The 22,465-nt window shown below is 44.3% G+C and overlaps 1 protein-coding gene across 3 annotated transcripts in view; it reads left to right on the forward strand.

Annotated features, from left to right (window-relative positions):
- The window catches only part of LOC122554101 (collagen alpha-1(XXIV) chain), a 461,503-nt gene that overhangs the window by 110,248 nt on the left and 328,790 nt on the right, over nucleotides 1-22,465 (forward strand). For all 3 annotated transcript variants that reach the window (XM_043698575.1, XM_043698576.1, XM_043698577.1), the window contains exon 3: nucleotides 18,169-19,589. In XM_043698575.1, the coding sequence (XP_043554510.1) occupies nucleotides 18,169-19,589 (1,421 nt within the window). The remainder of the gene's footprint in view (nucleotides 1-18,168; nucleotides 19,590-22,465) is intronic.

Genomic DNA, 22,465 nt, shown 5'->3' on the forward strand with positions numbered 1-22,465 from the left:
TATGGTCTAACCAGTCCATGCTGAACATAATCCCAAATTAAACTAGTCTCACCTGCCTACTCCTGGCCCATATCCTTTCAAACCTTTCCGATTCATGTATTTATCCAAATGTTTTTTAAATGTTATAATTGTACTCACATCCACCACTTCCTTAGGAAGTTAATCCACACACAAACCACCTTCTGTGTAAAAACAATGCCCCTCAGTCCCCCATCCAAGGGAAAAGACAACTATCATTAACTCTATCTATCCCCCTCATTATTTTATAAACTTCTATCAGGTCACCTCTGAACCTTACGCTCCAGTGAAAAGACTCCCAGGCTATCCAGTCAGTCTTTATAACAAAAGGGAGATAGGGTAGTGTTAGTTGGAATTATAAACATGAATTTATAAGTGTTATTTATTGGAAAAAGTTTGGGGAGATATTGTATGTGGTCATGGTTATGAAATGCGTTCGAGTTGAAGACTGCTTTAAGCTCTGTCCAATCTGATAAAGGATCTGGGTAGGGAAATGTAGATTGGTTCTGGATCTCAAAAGGAAAAGACCATGGACCAACAGATCACCAAACGAGACCACTCTACCCATCATGTCTGTGCCAGCTCTTTGAAAGAGTCACACAATACCACTCCCTTGAGATAGTGAAGACATTTTATCCTGTCTAATAAGGCAAACCGTGAACATTTTGGGTGAGAACTTCCTGTCACAATAAGGACAAGGTTATTGGTGCTTGCTGCAAAATACTAATTCAACAACAACTTGTGGCGAGGGTGGAGACATAGAGTCATAGAGTTCTACAACACAGAGCCAGGCCCTTTGGCCCAAACTGGTCCATGCCGACCAAAATGTCCATCCACACTAACCCCATTTTCCTGCACTTAGCCCATGTCCTTCTATTTCTTTCTGAACCATGTATTTGTCCAAATACTTTTAAATGTTGTTAATGTACCTGCTTCATTCACTTCTGCTGGCAGCTCATTCCATATGCGTACCACTCTCTGTGTAAAAAAGTTGCCCCTTGGGTTCACTTTTATTCTTTCCCCTCTAACCTTAAACTGATGCCCCTCTAGTCCTCGATTCCCTAAGCCTGGGAAAAAGATTGAGTGCATCCACCCTATCCATGCCTCTCATGATCTTATACACTTCCATAAGATACCCCTCAGTCTCCTAGCTCTAAAGAAAAATGTCCTAGCTTGTCCAACTCAGTTTAACTCAGACCATTGAGTCCTGGCAACATCCTTGTAAATTTCTTCTGTATTCTTTCCAGTTTAATGATATCCTTCCTGTAGCAAGGTGACCAAAACTGTACACAATACTCCAAGTGTGGCCTCACCAATGTCCTGTACAACTGCAACATAACTGCCCAACTTCTATACTCAGTGCCCTGACTGATAAAGCTGGAAATGTGTTGCTGGAAAAGCGCAGGAGGTCAGGCAGCATCCAGGGAACAGGAGAATCGACGTTTCGGGCATAAGCCCTTCTTCAGGAATGATTCCTGAAGAAGGGCTTCTCCAGCATCTGCAGATCTCACTTTCTCCTCCCTGACTGATAAAGGCCAGTGTGCCAAAAGCTTTCTCCACTGCCCTGTCTACCTGGGACTCCACTTTCAGAGAACTGTGAACCTGAGCTCCAAGGTCCCTCTACACTCCTTAAGGCCCTACCATTCACCATGAAACTCCTACCTTGATTTGACTTTCCAAGATGCAAGACCTCACCCTTATACAAATTAAACTCTATTTCCCATTTCTCGGCCTACTTCCCCAAGCTGATCAAGGTCCTGCTGCAATTTCTGAGAACCTTCCTCACTGTCCACAATATCTCCTACTTTAGTGTCATCTGCAAACTTACTAATCATGCCTTGTAAATTCTCATCCAAATCATTGGTATAGATAACAAACAGCAATGGGCCCAGCCCCGACCTCTGAGGCACTCCACCAGTCACAGGCCTCCAGTCCGACAAGCATCCTTCCACTATTACCCTCTGCTTCTGACCATCAAACTAATTGTGTATCCAATTTGCCAGCTTGCCATGATTCAACTCATCCCAAACTGGGGCACAGCTCTGAAACACCAGCTCTGAAGAAGGATCACTGGACCCGAAACATTAACACTGTTTCTCTCCCCACAGATGCTGCAAGACCTGCTGAGTTTCTTCGGCAATTTCTGTTTTCATTCCAGCATCCACAGTTCTTTTATTTCTCTATAATGGCGTCATTCTTTCTAACCTGACCATTCATATTGGGCATCCAACTGTGCCATTGCCTCAGCTCATCTGCTGCTAAAACCCTCATCTCAACCACAGCCACCTGTGGACCTGACCAGATACAGGGTGGCACGGTGGCACAGTGGTTAGCACTGCTGTCTCACAGCGCCAGAGATCCGGGTTCAATTCCCGCCTCAGGTGACTGACTGTGTGGAGTTTGCACATTGTCTGCGTGGGTTTCCTCCGGATGCTCGGGTTTCCTCCCACAATCCAAAAATGTGCAGGTTAGGTGAATTGGCCATGCTAAATTTCCCGTAGTGTTAGGTGAAGGGGTAAATGTAGGGGAATGGGTCTGGGTGGGTTGTGCTTCGGTGGGTCGGTGTGGACTTGTTGGGCTGAAGGGCCTGTTTCCACACTGTAAGTAATCTAATCTAAAGTCTCTCTGACCAATCTCCCAAATCCACACAACACATCCAAATATCCGCTCTCCACATGTCCCACATTTACCTCACAGCAAACCCAGATCCTAACATTTCTTTTATTCATGCACAGGATAAGAGCATATCTGGCTAGACTTGTTCTTCTTATTCTGGATCAGTGGTGCTGGAAGAGCACAACAATTCAGGCAGCATCCGAGGACAGGCAAAATCGACGTTTCGGGCAAAAGCCCTTCATCAGGAATAAAGGCAGAGAGCCTGAAGCGTGGAGAGCCTTTGTTCTTCTTATTACCTACCCATCTCTAATTGTAAGAGTTGACAGTTATGTTAAAAATGTAGGTCTGGAGTCAGGTAGGTCAGGATGGCAGTTTCCTTGCCTAAAGGACATTAGTGACCCAGGTGGGCCTTCCCAATGTTGGATTTATGATCATCATTAGACTCTTAATTCCAGATTTTCATTGAATTCAAATTCCACCATCTGCCATGACAGGTTTCGAACCTGGGTCCCCAGAACTTTACCTGGGTCTCTGAATTAACAATCCAGCTATGATGCCATTAGACCATTACCTCCCCTTGGAAAATGTTCAATTTTAGTATTCTCATCCTTATTCTCAAATTTCTCCAACATCTCTTACCCCTCGCTATCCTTTTTTTAAACTCCCCTCCCCCCCAGCCTTGTAACTCAGCGTTGTGTCTATACTCCTTTAGTTCTGGTCTCTTGGGCTTCCAAGGCCACCAATCTCTGGAATTCCATGCCTGCAGCTTTCAAGTTCTCTATCGCCCTCTTTTCCTTTTACAACATCCCTAACCTCTCTTCGACCTTGCTTTGACCACCAGTACCTAGGTACATTCCTGAGTTACTGAATAGAGAAATGAAGAAACAAAATTACATTCCAGCTGTACACGGTATAACCAAATGTCAGAACAACAAGCAGCAAAGTCAAACAGACAAACATCATGTCTCTCTCCAAACGCTCTCCACAGCAGACCAACACAACAACTAATTCCTTCTTGAAACACGAGAATGAATTGGAATGAACTGGTATCCACCACACTCTCAAGCAGTACATTTAAAATTGTAAAAGTATTGCATTTATTTTAAAATATATTTTTCTACTTTCTACTTCACAATTCAATATTTCCTCCCCCTCTTTCCTTTTCTAGCTGCACCCTATTTGTCATTATATTCACTCACACTAATTTGCCCTCTCATTCCTTATTCTGTTCAAACTCACAATGATTTCTGAGGGAGATTCACTGCTTATTGTTTTGGACACTCAAGGCCCAGGTGTACTTTTGCCCTGACTATAACATTAACAGCTCATGCTTTCTATAACTTTGTGATCGGAAATGTTTTGAACAAAACTGCTCAGGGGGTGAGGATGAATAATGAGAGACACTGTGTGATGTTTTGGTGCACTCAGTATATGTTCCTGGTCAGCAATAAGGTCAGAATGTTATCAACGTGTTGAAGTAATGGTTTGAGATACGAGACAAAAGCCATGTAGAGGATCCAGGCATTTTACAAGTACATGCTTCTGGGAGACAGCTTTGAAAAGGATGCTTTGCATAAATCTTTATAAAGAACAGCCTTTGGCACTTCATCCCCAGCCACACTTTGCCACATAATCACAAACAGAGTATCAGAGGAAGTGTGTATAGAGCAGTCTGGAACATTGTCGGACTATTGATGGTCTCCTTGATGTGTGTGAGACATTACCCAGACTAACTAGCAGAGAGGTGGTCAAGTACTACAAAGCTATCATATGTTGAGCAGACTGCTACGTATTGCTCATTAACCACATGAATTTCACACTAACCACAGGGTGATATGCAAGCATTCCTGCAATCCTCCCCCTCCCTCCCCTCCTTTTGTAAGTCAAGCATTTGCAATTGAGACAACAGTATGACTGCCTCCAAGTTACCCTGCTTAACAATTCATCTGCAATCTAGGAAAAGGACAAAGTTAATGAACTATATACACAAAGACTGCAACAACTTGCAGTTAGGCAGCACCTTTAATGTAATAAAATGCCCCAAGGCACTTCCCCAGAGTTGTATCATACAACCTTTGACACTGGTCACAAAAGGGAAAAGAAAATCACACAACACCATGTTATAGTCCAACAGGTTTAATTGGAAGCACTAGCTTTCGGAGCACTGCTCCTTCATCAGGTGATTGTCACTTTGTTTCTTCATTTCTCTATTCAGTAACTAAGGAATGTACCTAGGTACTCTATACCTAAGATAGCGTCGTGTGTTAGTGCCATTGTTACACTGGAACTAATCTGTAACTGAAGAAGCTGTACCAAGGTATTTTGAAGGCCATAAGACGTAGGAGCAGAAAATAGGCCATTCATCCCATCAAGTCTGCTCCACTATTCAATCATGGCTGATAAGTTTCTCAAGTTTCCTGAAGAAGGGCCTGTGCCCGAAACGTCGAATCTCCTGTTCCCTGGATGCTGCCTGACCTGCTGTGCTGTTCCAGCAATAAAGTTTCAACTTTGATCTCCAGCATCTGCAGACCTCACTTTCTCCTGATAAGTTTCTCAACCCCATTCTCCCATTTTCTCCCTGTAACCCTTGAGCCACTTCAAGATCAAGAACCTATCTATCTCAGTCTTAAATACACTCAATGACCTGACCTCCACAGCCTTCAGTGAATGCCATAGATTCGCCACTCTCTGGCTAAAGATGTTTCTCCTTATCTCTGTTCTAAAAGGTCTTCCTTTTACTCTAAGGCTGGGCTCTCGGGCCCTAGTCTCTCCTACCAATGGAAACATCTTCCCAACATCTACTCTGTTTAGGCCATTCAGTATTCTGTAAGTTTCAATTAGATCCCCTCTCATCCTTCTAAACTCCATTGAGTATAGACCCAGAATCCTCAAATGTTCCTTGTATATTCAGCTTTTCATTCCTGGTATCATTCTCGTGAACCTCCTCTGTACCCACCCCAGGGCCAGTGCTTCATTGAATCATAGAATCCCTATAGTGTGGAAATTGGCCCTTCGGCCCAACAAGTCCACACTGACCCTCTGAAGAGTAACCCACCCAGACTCATTCCCCTACCCTATTATCTAATACACTTAACCTACACATCCCTCGACACCATGGGCAATTTAGCAAGGCCAATTCGCCCAACCTGCACATCTTTGGATTGTGGTGGGAAATGGGGGCCCCGGGAGGAAACCCACGTAGACACGAGGCGAATGAGCAAACTCCACACAGAACAGTCGCCCAAAGCTGGAATTGAATCCGGCTCCCAGATGCTGTGAGGCAGCAGTGCTAACCACTGAACCACTATACCACCCCATCTCCTACAAGAGAGAATCTAACCATCACCCTTTGCCATTCAAAGGCATCATTATCAGTGAATCACTCTGGGGGGGTACTATGGACCAGAAACTGAACTGGACTAGCCTTTTTTTTAATTCACTTGTGGGGCTTGGGTTTCACTGCCTAGGCCAGCATTTCCTATCCCATGTTGCCCTTGAGAAGGTGGGGTAAGGTGACTCCTTGAACCGCTGCAATCCATGTGCTGTAGGTAGACCCAGAATGCTCTTAGGGAGGGAATTCCAAGATTCCGACCCAGCGACACTGAAGGAACGACAAAATATTTCCAAGTCAGGATGTGATTGACTTGGAGGGGAACTTGCAGGTGGTGGTGTTCCCATGTATCTGCTGCCCTTGTCTTTCCAGATGGTAATGGTCATGGAATTTGAAGATGCTATATAACGATCTTTGGTAAATATCTGCAGTGCATCTTGCAGATGGTATATACTGTTGACTAGACTGTTTAGGCGGCACGGTGGCACAGTGGTTAGCACTGCTGCCTCACAGCTCCAGAGACCTGGGTTCAATTCCCGCCTCAGGTGACTGACTGTGTGGAGTTTGCACGTTCTCCCCGTGTCTGCGTGGGTTTCCTCCGGGTACTCCGGTTTCCTCCCACAGTCCAAAGATGTGCAGGTCAGGTGAATTGGCCACGCTAAATTGCCCGTAGTGTTAGGTAAAGGGTAAATGTAGGGGGTATGGGTGGGTTGCGCTTCGGCGGGGCGGTGTGGACTTGTTGGGCCGAAGGGCCTGTTTCCACACTGTAAGTAATCTAATCTAATCTAGACTTTGAGGCAGCTCTCCCATTTTTGACATTGTCATCCAGGTGGTATGAAGGAAGACTTTGCAGGTTGACAGGGCTGTTTCTGTTGTTCTTTCCATGCCTAGGTCAATGTCAGTGGTCTGTTCAATTTCATTTCTTTGTTAAGACTTTGTAGCAATTGATAAACGGGGTAACTTGCTAGGCCATTTCAGGGGGCAGTTGACAGTCAACCACGTTACTGTGGGTCTGGAATCACGTGTAGGCCAGACTGGGCAAGGATGGCAGATTTCCTTCCCTGAAGGACATTAGTGAACCAGATGGGTTTTTCTGATACCCAACAATAATTTCATGGTCATCAGTAAATTCTTAATTCCAGAGAGTTTACTGAATTCAAATTTCACCATCTACTGTGGTGGGCTTTGAACCTGGGTCTACAGATTAGCCATGATCTTATTGATAAGGGACAATGTGGCACCATTTAACTTCCGATAATCTCCCATCTCTGTTCAATTCAGAGTGAATTGTTTCTTGGAGAAAGATTGACATGTGCTATAAATGTTCTTGAAAGATTCTATATCTCTTCCAATTTCCATTTGAGACGTCTTAACATAATTTCCCAAATGGAAATGAAGTAAATGTGTACATCTGGCGACCAGATGGTGAAATGATGTGATCCTTAATGAAGTGACCCGAGTGATATTTCCACCTGTGGTGTTTTAGATACATCTGCAAACAGTCAGTCCATGAGGTGTGGACCCACACAGTGAGGAACTGTCATGTCCAAAAGGTAGATGAGACCCTTCATATGAGGCAACAGCCTGGTAAATGCTGGAGAAACTCAGCAGGTCTGGGAGCATCTGTGGAGTAAAACTGAGTTAATTTTGAAGAAGTGTCACTAGGTGACCCGGTGGCTCAGTGGTTAGCAGTGCTGCCTCAAAGCGCCAGGAACCCAGGTTTGATTCCAGCCCCGAGCGACTGTGTGTGTGATATTCTCCCCATGTCTGTATAGGTTTCCTTCGAGAGCTCTGGTCTCCTCCCACAGTCCAAAGATGTGCAGGTTAGGTGGACTGGCCAGGCTAAATTGCCCATAGTCTGTTGCAACATAGGTTAACCATGGGAAATATGAAGTTATAGGAATAGAATGGTTGGTTGGATCTAGATGGGATGCAGTTTGGAGGTCAGTGCACTTGATGGACCAAATGGGCTCTTGCTGCACTGTAGGGATTGTATGACTTGAAATGTTAGCTCTGTTTCTGTCTCCACAGATACTGCCAGACCTGCTGAGTTTCTCTGTTTGTTTTACATTTCTGGCACCTGCAGTATTTTGTTTTTATCCTTACAGATACTCTTTTTTTAATCAGCTATTGCTAAATGTACCTCAAATTTCAGGATAAAAATTAATTTTTTGTTATCATTGGCAAATGTTCTTTCAGCTATCTAGCATCCCCTTCCAAAGTCTCTCTGCCTTCTAATCTCCTCCTGGCCAACAGCTCTCTGATAGCAATTCCTTCCTTTCACCCTTGCTTCTTGAATATTCCTGGTCTTAATCGCTGCATCTTTGACCGTTGCATCTTCAGCTGCGTGGGGCTAAATTCTGGAACTTGGTTCTTAAAACTCTCTGTCTTTGCAGTTCCCTGTGTTCTTTCGACCTCATGATTGACCAACCTTTTGATCATCTATCCCAGAAACTCTGATCTGGCTCAGAGTTGAACTTCATTTGAAATTGCTTGTGTGAGAAACTTGTCAGAAGTCAGATGACACCAGGTTATAATCCGACAGATGTATTTGAATTCACAAGCTTTCAGAGCAATGCTCCTTCATCAGGTGCAGTGCATTTGTCAGTTTACCTGAGGAAGGAGCAGTGCTCCAAAAGCTTGTGATTTCAAATAAACCTTTTGGACTATAACCTGGGGTCATGTGACTTCTGATTTTAGAACATAGAACATAGAAGAATACAGCGCAGTACAGGCCCTTGGGCCCTCGATGTTGCGCCGATCCAAGCCCACCTAAACTACACTAATCCACTATCCTCCATATACCTATCCAATGCCCTCTTAAATGCCCATAAAGAGGGAGAGTCCACCACTGTTACTGGCAGGGCATTCCATGAACTAACGACTCGCTGAGTGAAGAACCTACCCCTAACATCAGTCCTATATCTACCCCCCCTTATATCCTATATCCACCCCAGTCCAATACCGGCACCGCCACATCATGATATATTTGTGTTATACTTTGTTGAGAATGTGAGATTAATACAAGCTGTTCTACTGATTTAATGTTACAATCATTATCTCATGAAATAAAACTGACCTGAACATTTGTGCTTATGATAAAATTAACTTGCATTAGTTGATGCGTTCTCCATATGTGAAATTGAGGGAGTGCCACACCGTCAGAGCGTCAGTGCTGAGGGAGTGCCACACCGTCAGAGCGTCAGTGCTGAGGGAGTGCCGCACTGTCGGAGGGTCAGTACTGAATGAGTGCTGCACTGTCGGAGGGTCAGTACTGAGTGAGTGCTGCACCGTCAGAGGGTCAGCACTAAGGGAGTGCTGCGTTGTCAGAGGGTCAGTACTGAAGGAGCGTTTCATTGTTGGAGTTGCTGTCTTTCGGTTGAGATGCTAAGCCAAGGTTCTGGCTGCCTTCTCAGTTGTATATAACTGATCCCTTGGCATTCAGTTAATGAAGAACAGGGGAGCTTGCCAGTGTCCTGGGCCATCTTTATCCTTAAAGAAACACCTGAACAAATAGGCTGTTTGTGGGAGCTTACTGTGTGCAAATTAGTCTGTGGTTCCTTCTTTGCAATAGTGACAGCATTGGCTGTGAAGTGCTTTGGGATACCCTGTGCTGCTGAAAGGCAAGTCTTCCATTTCCTCCTGGAATGTGTCTTTGTAAAGAACATAAAGAAGGAACTGTAATGGTTTGTGTTTTGATTTATCCTGAGCAGCTCTGTGACACATCACCCTGCAGGCTGTTTCCAGGGATGCACGCTGAGACAAGTTTCTCCTGCTGCTGCAGGACATGCTTTCATTTTCCCAGCAATCTGCTGTTCCTCCCGTGCAATCAATGGTTGATGTTGGAGTGTGGAAGACTGACACATTCCAAAGCCCAGGATGATCAGCTGAATGAAGCACATAGTGCTGGGCCAGCTACTGCAGATGTCCAGTGTGTGTCTAGGTCACTTCCTTTGTATACCAAGAGGCTGAAACCCCTTCCTAACCCATCACCTCCTCCAGACTGACCCCAACAGAAAAAATTTTATGTCATGTAAGTGAATCCTGCACAGTAAGCAGAATAAGACATTCAGAATGCATTGCCCTGCATTTAATGGTTCTATATTGCACTCTGATCTGTCAAATGGTGGTGCAGCATTGTAAATTTAGGAAAAATGCATTTGTTTGGAACACTAATTATCTGATCTGACTAGAAGCAACTCTGAAAATGCATTGCAACACCAGGCTGTCAGCCTAGGTTCTGTGTTCTAATATACATTACAAAACAGCCAAAAATGAACAAGATAAGAATCAGCAAGGATACTTAGCTAGGTCTCAGTTAATGCGAGTTTATTTCAGTTATAAAGCTTCAATTCTCCTTCGATTGCAATCTGCAAAAGGGCTCATGCTTTTCAGCATGATTTTGTGACTGAACTCTGTTCTTGTCGTGCTTTCTGACAGGTTTACCTCTTTATCCCGTGATGGTTTTTGTGACCTACTCAATCCCCAATTCAAAATATCAAAGGATGCCTGAGGTGCTCTGTCCATAGATTTATCACAGTGACTCACGTATCAAATGATGCAGGAAGAGATGTTAAAGAGGTTTAAGAGTAGCTGTAAGGTGAGATCGTAGTCCAGAAATTGCTGGAGTATGGGGCATCTCACAGAACGGAAGGAATTGAATTGGTTTGCTCATCTTTAAAGCTATCCTGGTAATGCACTGTGCAGTGTCGGAGGTTCACTGATCGTAACTCATTGAAGGCAACTGGGATCCCAGTCTGAGAATTTCTCTTTGCAAAGCAACACGAGGACCTGACAGTGGCCAGCTAAGGAAACCTGGAGAGTTCAAATCAAATCAGATACAGAAGGAGAAATAAAGAGAGGGAACAAAAGGTTGGATTGAGAGAGAAAAACAATGGAAAATAAAGGCTAAAGTAAGAATTTAAAGGTTGTAATATAAAAGAAAATGACCACTTGTTTATTGCCTGGAGGAATGAGAGCTGAATGCATTTTGAAATATTGAGCTTGGAGCATTGTGCTTTAGGTCAGGATTCGGTGAAAGGCTTGCGTGAGCACCTGTCTCCTATTTCATGGGATGGTCTGTTATTCTGACAATTTGATCTGGGTCTCTTGGGAGCGGTGGGCGGAGCTTTTGTCCTGAATTCCTGGATTAGCCTGTAGAAGGCTGATCCTGTGAGTTTGAATGATTTGAGTGTAGCTGGAATATTGTGTCAGCAGCAGAGAGATGGGAATGTTCATGGGATTATGGACATGAGAGACTGCTCCAGCACTTTATCACATGGCTTGCACAAATGTTCAATCGCACGGTCAAAGTGTAACCTGAACAGACAGTCCTCCTGCTGTTGGTGTGCTGCTGTATGTAGCCCCCTATACTGGTATGTTAGAAATGCTCACCTCCAGGCAACCTGAAAAAATGAGATCGATTCTTGCTGTGATACACAAACACATCCCTGCCTGTGGCAGATTGGAAAGGAATAACATTTCTGTATTGTGTTAGACCATTTTCAGACAGAGTTGAAGTTAAGTTCTTCACATAGAAAGAAATCACAAGTAAGTCGACAGAATTGCAATTCCCAGCAAGACAGTAAATTATCAGGTTCAGGAAGATGGTTGATTCTTATATTCTTACAATAGTAATGCCGCTGGACTAGTAATCCAGAGACCCAGGTTAAACTCGAGGGCATGAGTTCAAATCCCATCACCGCTGATGGTGAAATTTAAATTCCGTTAATAAATCTGCATTAATTGACTGGTGACCACAGAAACATTGCCGATTGTCACAAACACCATCTGCTTCTCTAAACCCCTTCAGGGATCAAAAATATGCCAATAAAGGGAATATAATAAAGATGTCTAATGAGAGGAATGAAACCAGATAGACAATCTGGCATTGACTAAAGCACAGGAAATGATAATGTCAAGTACAGTCCTATCAACCCTGCAAAATCCTCCTAACAAACGTCTGGTATCCTGTGTTGTCCCACAGGCTAGTCCACGTAAAGCTGTAGAGCTGCCTTCATGTCAGAATTAGCAGCAGCTGAATCATATTTAACCACAGCCTGTACTTTCACCACCTTGAGAGGCTCTTGTGGTGCTCTGGTAGTGTCACTACCTCTGAGGCAGAAGTCCTGGGTTCAACTCCCACCTCATCCATGTGATATGTCATAGAGATGTACAGCATGGAAACAGACCCTTCGGACCAGATATCCCAACCCAATCTAGTCCCACCTGCCAGCACCCGGCCCATATCCCTCCAAACCCTTCCTATTCATATACCCATCCAAATGCCTTTTAAATGTTGCAATTGTACCAGCCTCCACTATATCCTCTGGTGGCTCATTGCATACATGTACCACCTTCTGTGTGAAAACGTTGCCTGGCCCAGATTTTGTTGCATTTGAACATGGACTGCTTCAGTGTCTGTGGAGGGTGAATGGTGCTGAACACTGCACAATCATCGGCGATCATCCCCACTTCTGACCTTATGATGGAGGGAAAATCATTGATGAAGCAGCTGAAGATGGTTGGACCCAGAACACTACCCTGACGGACTCCTGCAGAGGTGTCCTGAAGCTGAGATGACTAACCCTCAAAACACCACAACCATCTTCCTTTGTGTCAGGTATGACTCCAACTAGCAGAGAGTTTGCCCCCTGATACCCATTGATTCCAGTTTTGCTTGGGCTACTTGATGCCACATTTAGTCGAATCCAGCCTTGATGTCAAGGGCTGTCACTCTCATCTTCCCTCTGGAATTCAGTTCTTTTGTCTATGTTTGAACCAAGGCTGTAATGAGGTCAGGAGCTGAGTGAGCCCGGCAGAACCGGAACTGGGCATCACTGATGTTGTTTACAGGACATACCTGGTCAATTCTCCATTTTGTCAGGTAGATGCCAGTGTTGTAGCTTGAACAGTTGGCTAGGGGAGCAGCAAGATCTAGAGCACTGGTCTTCATTAATATTGTTGGAATCTTTGTACAGCAGAGCATATAGAGTTATAGAATCATAGAAATGTACAGCACGGAAACATTCCAACTCGTCCATGCCGACCAGATAAAACAATCCAAGCTAGCCCCACCTGCCAGCACCCGGCCCATAACCCTCCAAACCCTTCCTATTCATATACCCATCCAAATGCCTCTTAAATGTTGCAATCGTACCAGCCTCCACCACTTCCTCTGGCAGCTCATTCCATACACGTACCACCCTCTGGGTGAAAATGTTGCCCCTTAGGTCTCTTTTATAACTTTCCCCTCTCACCAGACCTCTAGTTCTGGACTCCCCTGGTGTATTTATCCTATCCATGCCACTCATGATGAAGTTTGCAGATGACACCAAAATTGGAAGTGTAGTGGACAGCGAAGAAGGTTACTTCAGATTACAACAGGATCTTGATCAGATGGGCCAATGGGCTGAGAAGTGGCAGGTGGAGTTTAATTCAGATAAATGTGAGGTGCTGCATTTTGGGAAAGTAAGTCTTAGCAGGAGTTATGCACTTAATGGTAAGGTCCTAGGGAATGTTGCTGAACAAAGAAACCTTGGAGTGCAGGTTCATAGCTCCTTGAAAGTGGAGTCGCAGGTAGATAGGATAGTGAAGAAGGCGTTTGGTATGCTTTCCTATTGGTCAGAATATTGAGTACAGGAGTTGGGAGTTCATGTTGCGGCTGTACAGGACATTGGTTAGGCCACTGTTGGAATATTGCATGCAAATCTGGTCTCCTTCCTATCGGAGAGATGTTGTGAAACTTGAAAGGGTTCAGAAAAGATTTACAAGGATGTTGTCAGGGTTAGAGGATTTGAGCTATAGGGAGAGGTTGAACAGGATGTTTTCCCTGGAGAGTCGGAGGCTGAGGGGTGCCCTTATAGAGGCTTACAAAATCATGAGGGGCATGGATAGGATAAATAGACAAAATATTTTCCCTGGGGTGGGAGAGTCCAGAACTCGAGGGCATAGGTTTAGGGTGAGAGGGGAAAGATATAAAAGAGACCTAAGGAGCAACTTTTTCATGCAAAGGGTGGTACGTGTATGGAATGAGCTACCAGAGGAAGTGGTGGAGGCTAGTACAACTGCAACATTTAAAAGGCATTTGGATGGGTATATGAATAGAAAGGGTTTGGATGGATATGGGCCGGGTGCTGGCAGGTGGGACTAGATTGGGTTAGGATATCTGGTCTGAAGGGTCTGTTTCCATGCTGTACATCTCTATGACATATCACATGGATGAGGTGGGAGTTGAACCCAGGACTTCTGCCTCAGAGGTAGTGACACTATCAGAGCACCACAAGAGCCTCTCAAGGTGGTGAGAGTACAGGCTGTGGTTAAATATGATTCAGCTGCTGCTAATTCTGACATGAAGGCAGCTCTACAGCTTTACGTGGACTAGCCTGTGGGACAGCACAGGATACCAGACGTTTGTTAGGAGGATTTTGCAGGGTTGATAGGACTGTACTTGACATTATCATTTCCTGTGCTTTAGTCAATGCCAGATTGTCTATCTGGTTTCATTCCTCTCATTAGACATCTTTATTATATTCCCTTTATTGGCATATTTTTGATCCCTGAAGGGGTTTAGAGAAGCAGATGGTGTTTGTGACAATCGGCAACGTTTCTGGGAGGTGGGACTAGATTGGGTTGGGATATCTGGTCGGCCTGGACGGGTTGGACCGAAGGGTCTGTTTCCATGCTATACATCTCTCTGACTCTATCCAGTCTTGGGCTGATATGTGGCAAGTAACATTCATGTTACACAAATGCCAGGCTATGACCATCACCAATAACAGACAACCTAACCACCGCCCCTTGACACCCAATGGTGTTATCATCACTGAATCCCCCACTATCAATATTCTTGGGGTTACATTGTCCAGAAACTCAATTGGACTCACCACAAAAACACAATGGCACCAAAAGCAGGTCAAAAGCTGGCAATTCTGCAGTGAGTAACGCTGCTCCTGACTCCCTAAAGCCTGTGCACCATCTACAAAGCACAAGGTGGAATTCTCCCAACTTGCCTGGATGAATGCATCTTCTAAACTCATGACCACTTCTCTTGAGAAGGACAAGCGTGGCAGATACCTGGGAAGGACCTCCACCTGCAAGTTCCCCTCCAAGCCACTCACCATCCTGACTTGCAAATACATCGCTGTTTCTTCACTGTTGCTGGGTCAAAATCCTGAAATTCTCTCCCTAAGGGCAATGTGGGTCTACCTACAGCACATGGACTGCAGCGGTTCAAGAAGGCAGCTCACTCCCACCTTCTCAAGGGGCAACAAAGGACGAGGAATAAATGCTAGCCCCAGCCAGTGATTTCCATGACCCGTTATGAATAAGGACAATTCACTTAAATGTGACAAGTATAAAAGAAAAATAGGGAGACACATGCACTGATATTTGTGTGATGAAACCAACTGAACTGATTGGTTGTGTTTGAAATTAAGGCAGTGTTTTTCTGTAGACAACAGATCTGTGAACACATTGCATGCAGAGGTGCACACATCTTGCCTGCTAAAAGAATTAAAAACTGTTCAAACCGGTTATACTGAGAGTCTCTTTTTAAACTCAGCAGGTATTTGAAGTTGACCTTACTCAGTCCTAACATGCTGTCAAGTTGCTGTCTGAGTCATGAATCATTCCAGGCAGCTGGTACAATCACCTTGTCATTTCAGTGAGTCACTCTGCAGCATCGTGATGTCAGTCTGTGCAATTTCAGTTCTCACTGAGGGGCTGAGGGAAGTTTTCCTGCTCCACACCCTTTCCCGCACTCTGCTCCTCAATTTATGGTGTTCACTGATAAGACAATGATTTGAAAATTCTCACCTGTGTTTTTGAATCTGACCATGACTTTGCTCCCTTCCTAACTCCAGAACTTCTCCCAGCTCGCTAGCTCTCCGAGTTCTCTTCTTTCCTTCAATTCTGCCCTCTTGAGCATCCCTCAATATTAACAACACTAGCTTTGTTTGTGAATGGAATGAGCTGCCAAAAGAAGTGGTAGACACGAGTACAGTTACAACATTTAAAAGACATTCACACAGGGACATGAATGGGAAAGATTTAAATGGATATGGGCCAAATGCAGGCAAGTGGGACTAGTTTTGTCTGGCAAAGCTGGTCAACACGGACTGGTTGGTCCAAAGGCTCTGTTTCCATGCTGTATGGATATGCCTGGATCCTCATTCCTTCCTTTATCTTCTCCAATCTTCTACCTCACTTTCCTCCTTTATGCAGCTTCCTATAACCTACCACTTTAACCAAGCAGTTTTTAAATCCTATATATTTACCTTGAATGGGGTGAATGGCCTACTCATGTTCTTATGTCCTATCTCTTGGTGCCAAATTTTGCTTTGTAATCACTTCTTCAAAGAATTCCAGGATGTTTTACCACATCAAAGAAATGTAAGTTGTTATTGCTGTGGCCAATCAGCCCTGCTGTGCATTGCTATCCCATGCACACTGTGTTGCTACTCCACTCTGACACCATCAGCCCCTCAGTAGCCTCATCCCCTCTTACCCACCCAAAATAATCCCCTCTTACCCATTCAGAATCTGAACAAGCAGGGTTACATTTCATCTTTAAGAATATAAGTCAATGAAAATATAAATGGTGGCAAATGGATTTCACTGTAGGCAAATGAGAGGTGATCCATTTTGATGGTCACAGTCTAAGAATGAGGGGTAAGCCATTCGGGACTGAGATGAGGACAAATGCCTTCACTTAGAGAGCTGTTAACCTGTGGAATTCTCTCCCATAGGAAGCTGTTGGAGCCAATTCTTTAGATAGATTCTAGAGGGAGCTGGACATGACCCTTACAGCTAAAGGGATCATAGAGAATGGGGAGAGGGCGGGATTAGGATACTGAGATTGTATGATCAACCATGATCATATTGAGTGGTGGAACTGGCTTGAAGGGCCAAATGGCTTATTCCTGCATCACCTTTCTATGTTTCTATGGTTATATTTTTCTTAAAAGGAAAGAACATTTTTTTCTCTGAAGCGTAAAACTAGCAAATGTTGAAACATACTTTGTGATCCGATGTAACAGGCCATTAAAACCATCAGGTATACAAAATAATTTAAAAATGAACGGGGATGCTGGCCTTTGTATCTAGAGAACTGGATTAATGAGAAATAGGAACAGCCCTGGACCCTGCCCTTCCATCTAATAACTTCATGGCTGATCTGATTTCAGCTTCTTTCCTGCCCACCTCCTGGATAACTTTTGACTCTTTAATGTAACAAAAATCTCAGTCTTAATGACCCAGCCTCTACAATTCTCTGGAGAAGAAACTTCCAGAGATTAACAGCCCTGTCTTGGAGAAGAAGTTCCTCTTCACTTTCTACATCAATGGAAGGTGCCTTATTTTAAAATGGTGCCCCTTAATCCTGGATTCCCCCACCAGGGAACAGATTCGTTAAACTCTCTCAACATCTTTACTCCAAGAAAGTTGCCTCCTTTACTTCTAACCTTCAAACTGGGTACAAATCCAAACTGCTTAACCTTTCCTCATGAGACAAACACCTCATCACAACAGTCAGCCCAATGCACCTTCTGTGAGCAGCTTCCAATGTAGCTATTTCCTTCCTAAGTGCGGAGACCATAACTGTACAGTATTCCAGATGCAGTCTCACCAAAGCCCTGCACCATTGTAGCAAAGCTTAAAAATGTGTTGCTGGAAACCTCGATTATCCTGTTCCTTGGATGCTGCCTGACCTGCTGCGCTTTTCCAGCAACACATTTTTAAGCTCTGATCTCCAGCATCTGCAGTCTTCACTTTCCACCATTGTAACAAATCCTTCCTACTTCCACACTCCATCCCCTCTCTATAAAGACCAATTTACCTTCCTAGTTACTTTCAGTAATGCCATGTTAATGTTTCGTGATTCACGTACAAAGGCCGTCACTAAGAAATCCAGTCAGGAACTCTGGAAAAAATTCCTTACTGAGAAAGATGTGAGAATGTGGAGCTCACTGCCACAGGGAGTGGTTGAACTGAACAATGTAGATACTATTGAAGAATGAGGGTAAAAGGACTAGAAGCGCACATTGATGGGGTGACATGGAGAGGGATGGGGGATGGCTCATGTGGAGCCAAAGTACCAGCATGGAGCAGCTCAGCTGAACGGCCTGGATCAGTGCTGTCAAATTGTATGTTGTGATTTAGATTATTACATGACACGTTTTCATTGTGTGTTTTTTTAATTTTAGGTGTAGACATTCTCCAAAAACTTGGTCTTACAGACAATGGAACACGCTCTTCATCAGGATCACCTTCCCAACAGCCATCGCTCTTGCTACCTCGGGGAATCACAGCCACAGAGAATGGCATTATCCTGTCAAGTGACGCACACATTGAAGCTGCGGTCACAAGCATAATGCCATTAGACACCAGCAATGACTTCACTATACTTGTTAGTCTCTGCTCTCATCGAGTCAACAACGCTTTCCTCGTTAGTATTAGAAATAAGAACAGACTGCAGTTTGGTGTGCAGGTTTTACCAAGAAAATTAGTTGTGTATGTTGCTGAGAAGCAATCTGTATATTTTGCATATAATGCTCACAATGGGCAATGGCATTCATTTGCCATTTCAATTAAAGGCAAAACTGCTACATTTTCTTCCGACTGTGGGGAGAAGCTCATCAGTAAGGAGCTGCTCGTCAAACCACAGAAATTTGTTTCCGGTAGCAAGTTCACCTTAGGAAGGATGAACTGGAATGCAGTTCCATTTGAAGGTGCCTTGTGCCAGCTGGATATTTATCCTGATGCACAAGCTTTGTTGAACTATTGCAATTACGTGAAGAAGCAATGTCGCCTGGCTGACACTTACCGATCCCTGTCACCCTCACTTTCCACTACGTCTCCCGAAGTTACCAACTCAAGCTTGGGAGACACAAGGTCTTCACTGAGTGAAGAGATGCAAGGAAGTTCAACACCAACATCAACCCATACCACAAGTACACATGGACAAAATATTACTGATGAGGATGAATATTTAGGCCACTCATTAGATGGAGTTGTTGAAACCAATACTCAAAGGAACTTGGAAGAATCAAAGATTTTGACCCAATTACCTCCAACGTCAACCCCTCATTTCAATGATAGAACAAGATCGCATTCATGGAATGACTCAAGGCTTGACCCTGACCTTGTCCAGGTTCTCCTTGACCAAACTTTCAACTCAAGTGTGAGAAAATTCAAAGAATTGTCCAGCAGGGAAGGAGCTGAATCGAAAGCAGACCAATCTGAAAATGTTACAGAGAACGGAAATGCAGAGAATTCAAAGATTTCTGATGAAGATTTCTCACCCTTGACTTCGCTGCTGAAACAACACACAATAAAAGAAAGCCTTAGAAATGTAAACCAGCCTGAGGTCACAAAGGAAATTTCAGACCAGCTTCTGGAAATACAGATGATCAATGCAACACTGTACAGAACATCAACAGACACCTCTTCACTAAACCAGAACAGTTTATGGGATGAAAACGGTTACTCGCCTGTGGACTCAGATCACAACATGGAAAATTCACAAGAAATTGATATTGAAAACTACGATTACGATTATGAAGACTTCCTCGATTATTTAGATTATGAAGGCTTACCTGGGCCAAAGGGGGATCCAGGACCACCTGTAAGTCTTTTGAATAAATTCAACCAGTGATCCATACATGCTCATCAAAAAGGTCTCAAGGAATGGTATTTACGATTGTGGAGAAAGTGAGGTCTGCAGATGCTGGAGATCAGAGCTAAAAATGTGTTGCTGGAAAAGCGCAGCAAGTCAGGCAGCATCCAAGGAACAGGAGAATCGACGTTTCGGGCATAAGCCCTTCTTCAGGATTCCTGAAGAAGGGCTTATGCCTGAAACGTCGATTCTCCTGTTCCCTGGATGCTGCCTGACCTGCTGCGCTTTTCCAGCAACACATTTTCAGCTATTTACGATTGTGAAAGAGTTGAAAATGATAAAGGTAGAGCAGATGTTAATTATGTATTCATGGGTTCAAAACGAGAAACCATAAGTGTAGCAAAATCCCTAAGAAATCCATCTGAGCATTCAGGAGAACATCTTTATCCAGAGAACGGGGAGAATGTGGAACTTGCTGTCACATGGAATGGTTGAAATATGTTATTGAATCCATGTGAAATCGTATTGATCTATAACTTTATTCTTAAGTGTGTGTGTGTGTATTAAGGGTAGGGTTGGCACTTGTGGTTTTACAGTTTGAGAAATGGAATCATTTCATATCTTTTTAGCCACTTCATAAAATGCCAGCAGTTGTGATGAGGCAAGAACAGGCAAGGGCTGTCCAAAGTGTCACAAACATTCTTTAAAAAAAAATGGTGATTGTAAATTCCATGCTATGGTTCAGGAAGTCCATAAGAGCATAAGAACTAGGAGTGGAAGTAAGGCCATTCGACCCATCGAGTCCACTCTGCCATTCAATCATGGCTGATGGGCATTTCAATGCCACTTACCAGCACTCTGCCCATATTCCTTAATTCCTTGCGATTAGATATTGCCAGGGGCTCTCTCTGAGGATTCTAACACAAATCTTAGTGATGTTGACGTTAGGAGAAAGTGAGGACTGCAGTTGCTGGAGATCAGAATCGAAAAGTGTGGTGCTGGATAAGCACAGCCAGTCAGGCAGCATCCGAGGAGCAGGAGAATCGATGTATCGAGCATAAACTCTTCAGAGCTTACGCTTAAAATGTTGACTGTCCTGCTCCTCGGATGTTGCCTGACTGGCTGTGCTTTTCCAGCACCACACTTTTCGACTCTGATGTTGATGATAAAACAGGAGGCAGGCTTGATATGTTTTCACTCGTAGGATGTGGGTGTCACTGGCTGGACCAGCATTTTGTTTCTCTAGTTGCCCCTTGAGAAGGCGGTGGTGAGCTGCCTTCTTGAACCGCTGCAGTCCATGTGGTATAATTAGTACCACAATTCCTTCGGGAGGAAATTCCAGGATTTTGACCCAATGATAGTTTAGGAATGGCTGAATCATCAGTGGCTTGGAGGCTAACTATCCATGTATCTGTTGCCCTTGTCCTTCTAGATGGAAATGGTCACGGGTTTGGAAGATGCGGTCTGAGGATCTTTTGTGAGTTTCTGCAGTGCATCTTGAAAATAGTACGCACTGCTGCTACTGAGCGTCAGTAGTGGTGGGAGTGGATATTTGTGGATGTGGTGCCAATCAAGTGGGGACTGCTTTGTTCAGGATGGTGTCGAGCTTCTTGAGTGTTGTTGGAGCTGAACCCATCCAGGCAAGTGGGGAGTATTCCATCACACTCCTGACTTGGGCCTTGTAGGTGGTGGACAGGCTTTGGGGAGTCAGGAGGTGAGTTACTGCAGGATTCCTAGTCTCTGACCTGCTCTTGTAGCCACTAGGTTTAAGTGGTGAATCTAATTGAGCTCCTAGTCAATGGTAACCTCCAAGATGTTGATAGTAGGGAATTCAGTGATGGTAACATCATTGAATGTCAAGGGCCGATGGTTAGTTTGTCTCTTTTTGGTGATGTTCATAGCCCGGCATTTATGTGGTGAGAAGGTTAGTTACTACATGTCAGCACAAGCCTGGATATTGTTCAGGTCTTGTTGTGTTTGAACATGGACTGCTTCAGTTGTTTTCTTGACATCTGGTTGAAAGCATCCGGAACTGAAGCAGGGCTGACCAAGTTTGCTTCAATAGCATCAGAAGCAGAGGGTGTGCAATGGTGAACTTCACTGGGCCACTGATGCTCAGCATCTTTATCTGACTGCCTGTTATTGGGGTCCTCAGCAATTTTCATTTGTGATGATCATTGTAAAAATCTCAGACAAGCAAAACAATATGCATTTATACAGAAACTTTAACAAAGTTAAGACAAGGTACAGCTACATGACGAGGTTTCATCAAAGGGGAAGGTTTCAACGACCATCCTCCAAGAGGAGGGAGAGGTTTTATGGAGGAACTCCAGGCTCTGGCACAGCAGTTAATGCTACAGCTCAGCAGGTGCTGCTGTAATACAACGTACGCCATTATTTCCACATACACTGTGCCCTCCAACACCAGTACGCTTCCATTCCCCCAGACACCTCCCAACAGCAAAATGCCAACAGGTCAGAGCTTACCCATCACAGTCAGTACAGGAGAGGGACTGACTCAACCAAGAAAACACCGTGTAATGATGCAGTAAGTGCCACATTACAATAGTTATGTAATGCCACCTTAGAGTGATAGAGATATACAGCACGGAAACAGACCCTTTGGACCTGAATCAATCAACATTGATCTATATTAATAGAAGAGCAGAGCAGTAGTAATTGGGGACTCGATAGTTAGGGGCACAGATAGGCGGTTTTGTGGGAACGAGAGAAACTCACGTTTGGTATGTTGCCTCCCAGGTGCAAGGGTACGTGATGTCTCTGATCGTGTTTTCCGGGTCCTGGAGGGGGAGGGGGAGCAGCCCGAAGTCGTGGTCCATATTGGCACCAATGACATAGGTAGGAGGAGTGCCGAGGATGTTAGA

Source organism: Chiloscyllium plagiosum, chromosome 11 (assembly GCF_004010195.1).
Source record: "Chiloscyllium plagiosum isolate BGI_BamShark_2017 chromosome 11, ASM401019v2, whole genome shotgun sequence".
Lineage (NCBI taxonomy): Eukaryota > Metazoa > Chordata > Chondrichthyes > Orectolobiformes > Hemiscylliidae > Chiloscyllium > Chiloscyllium plagiosum.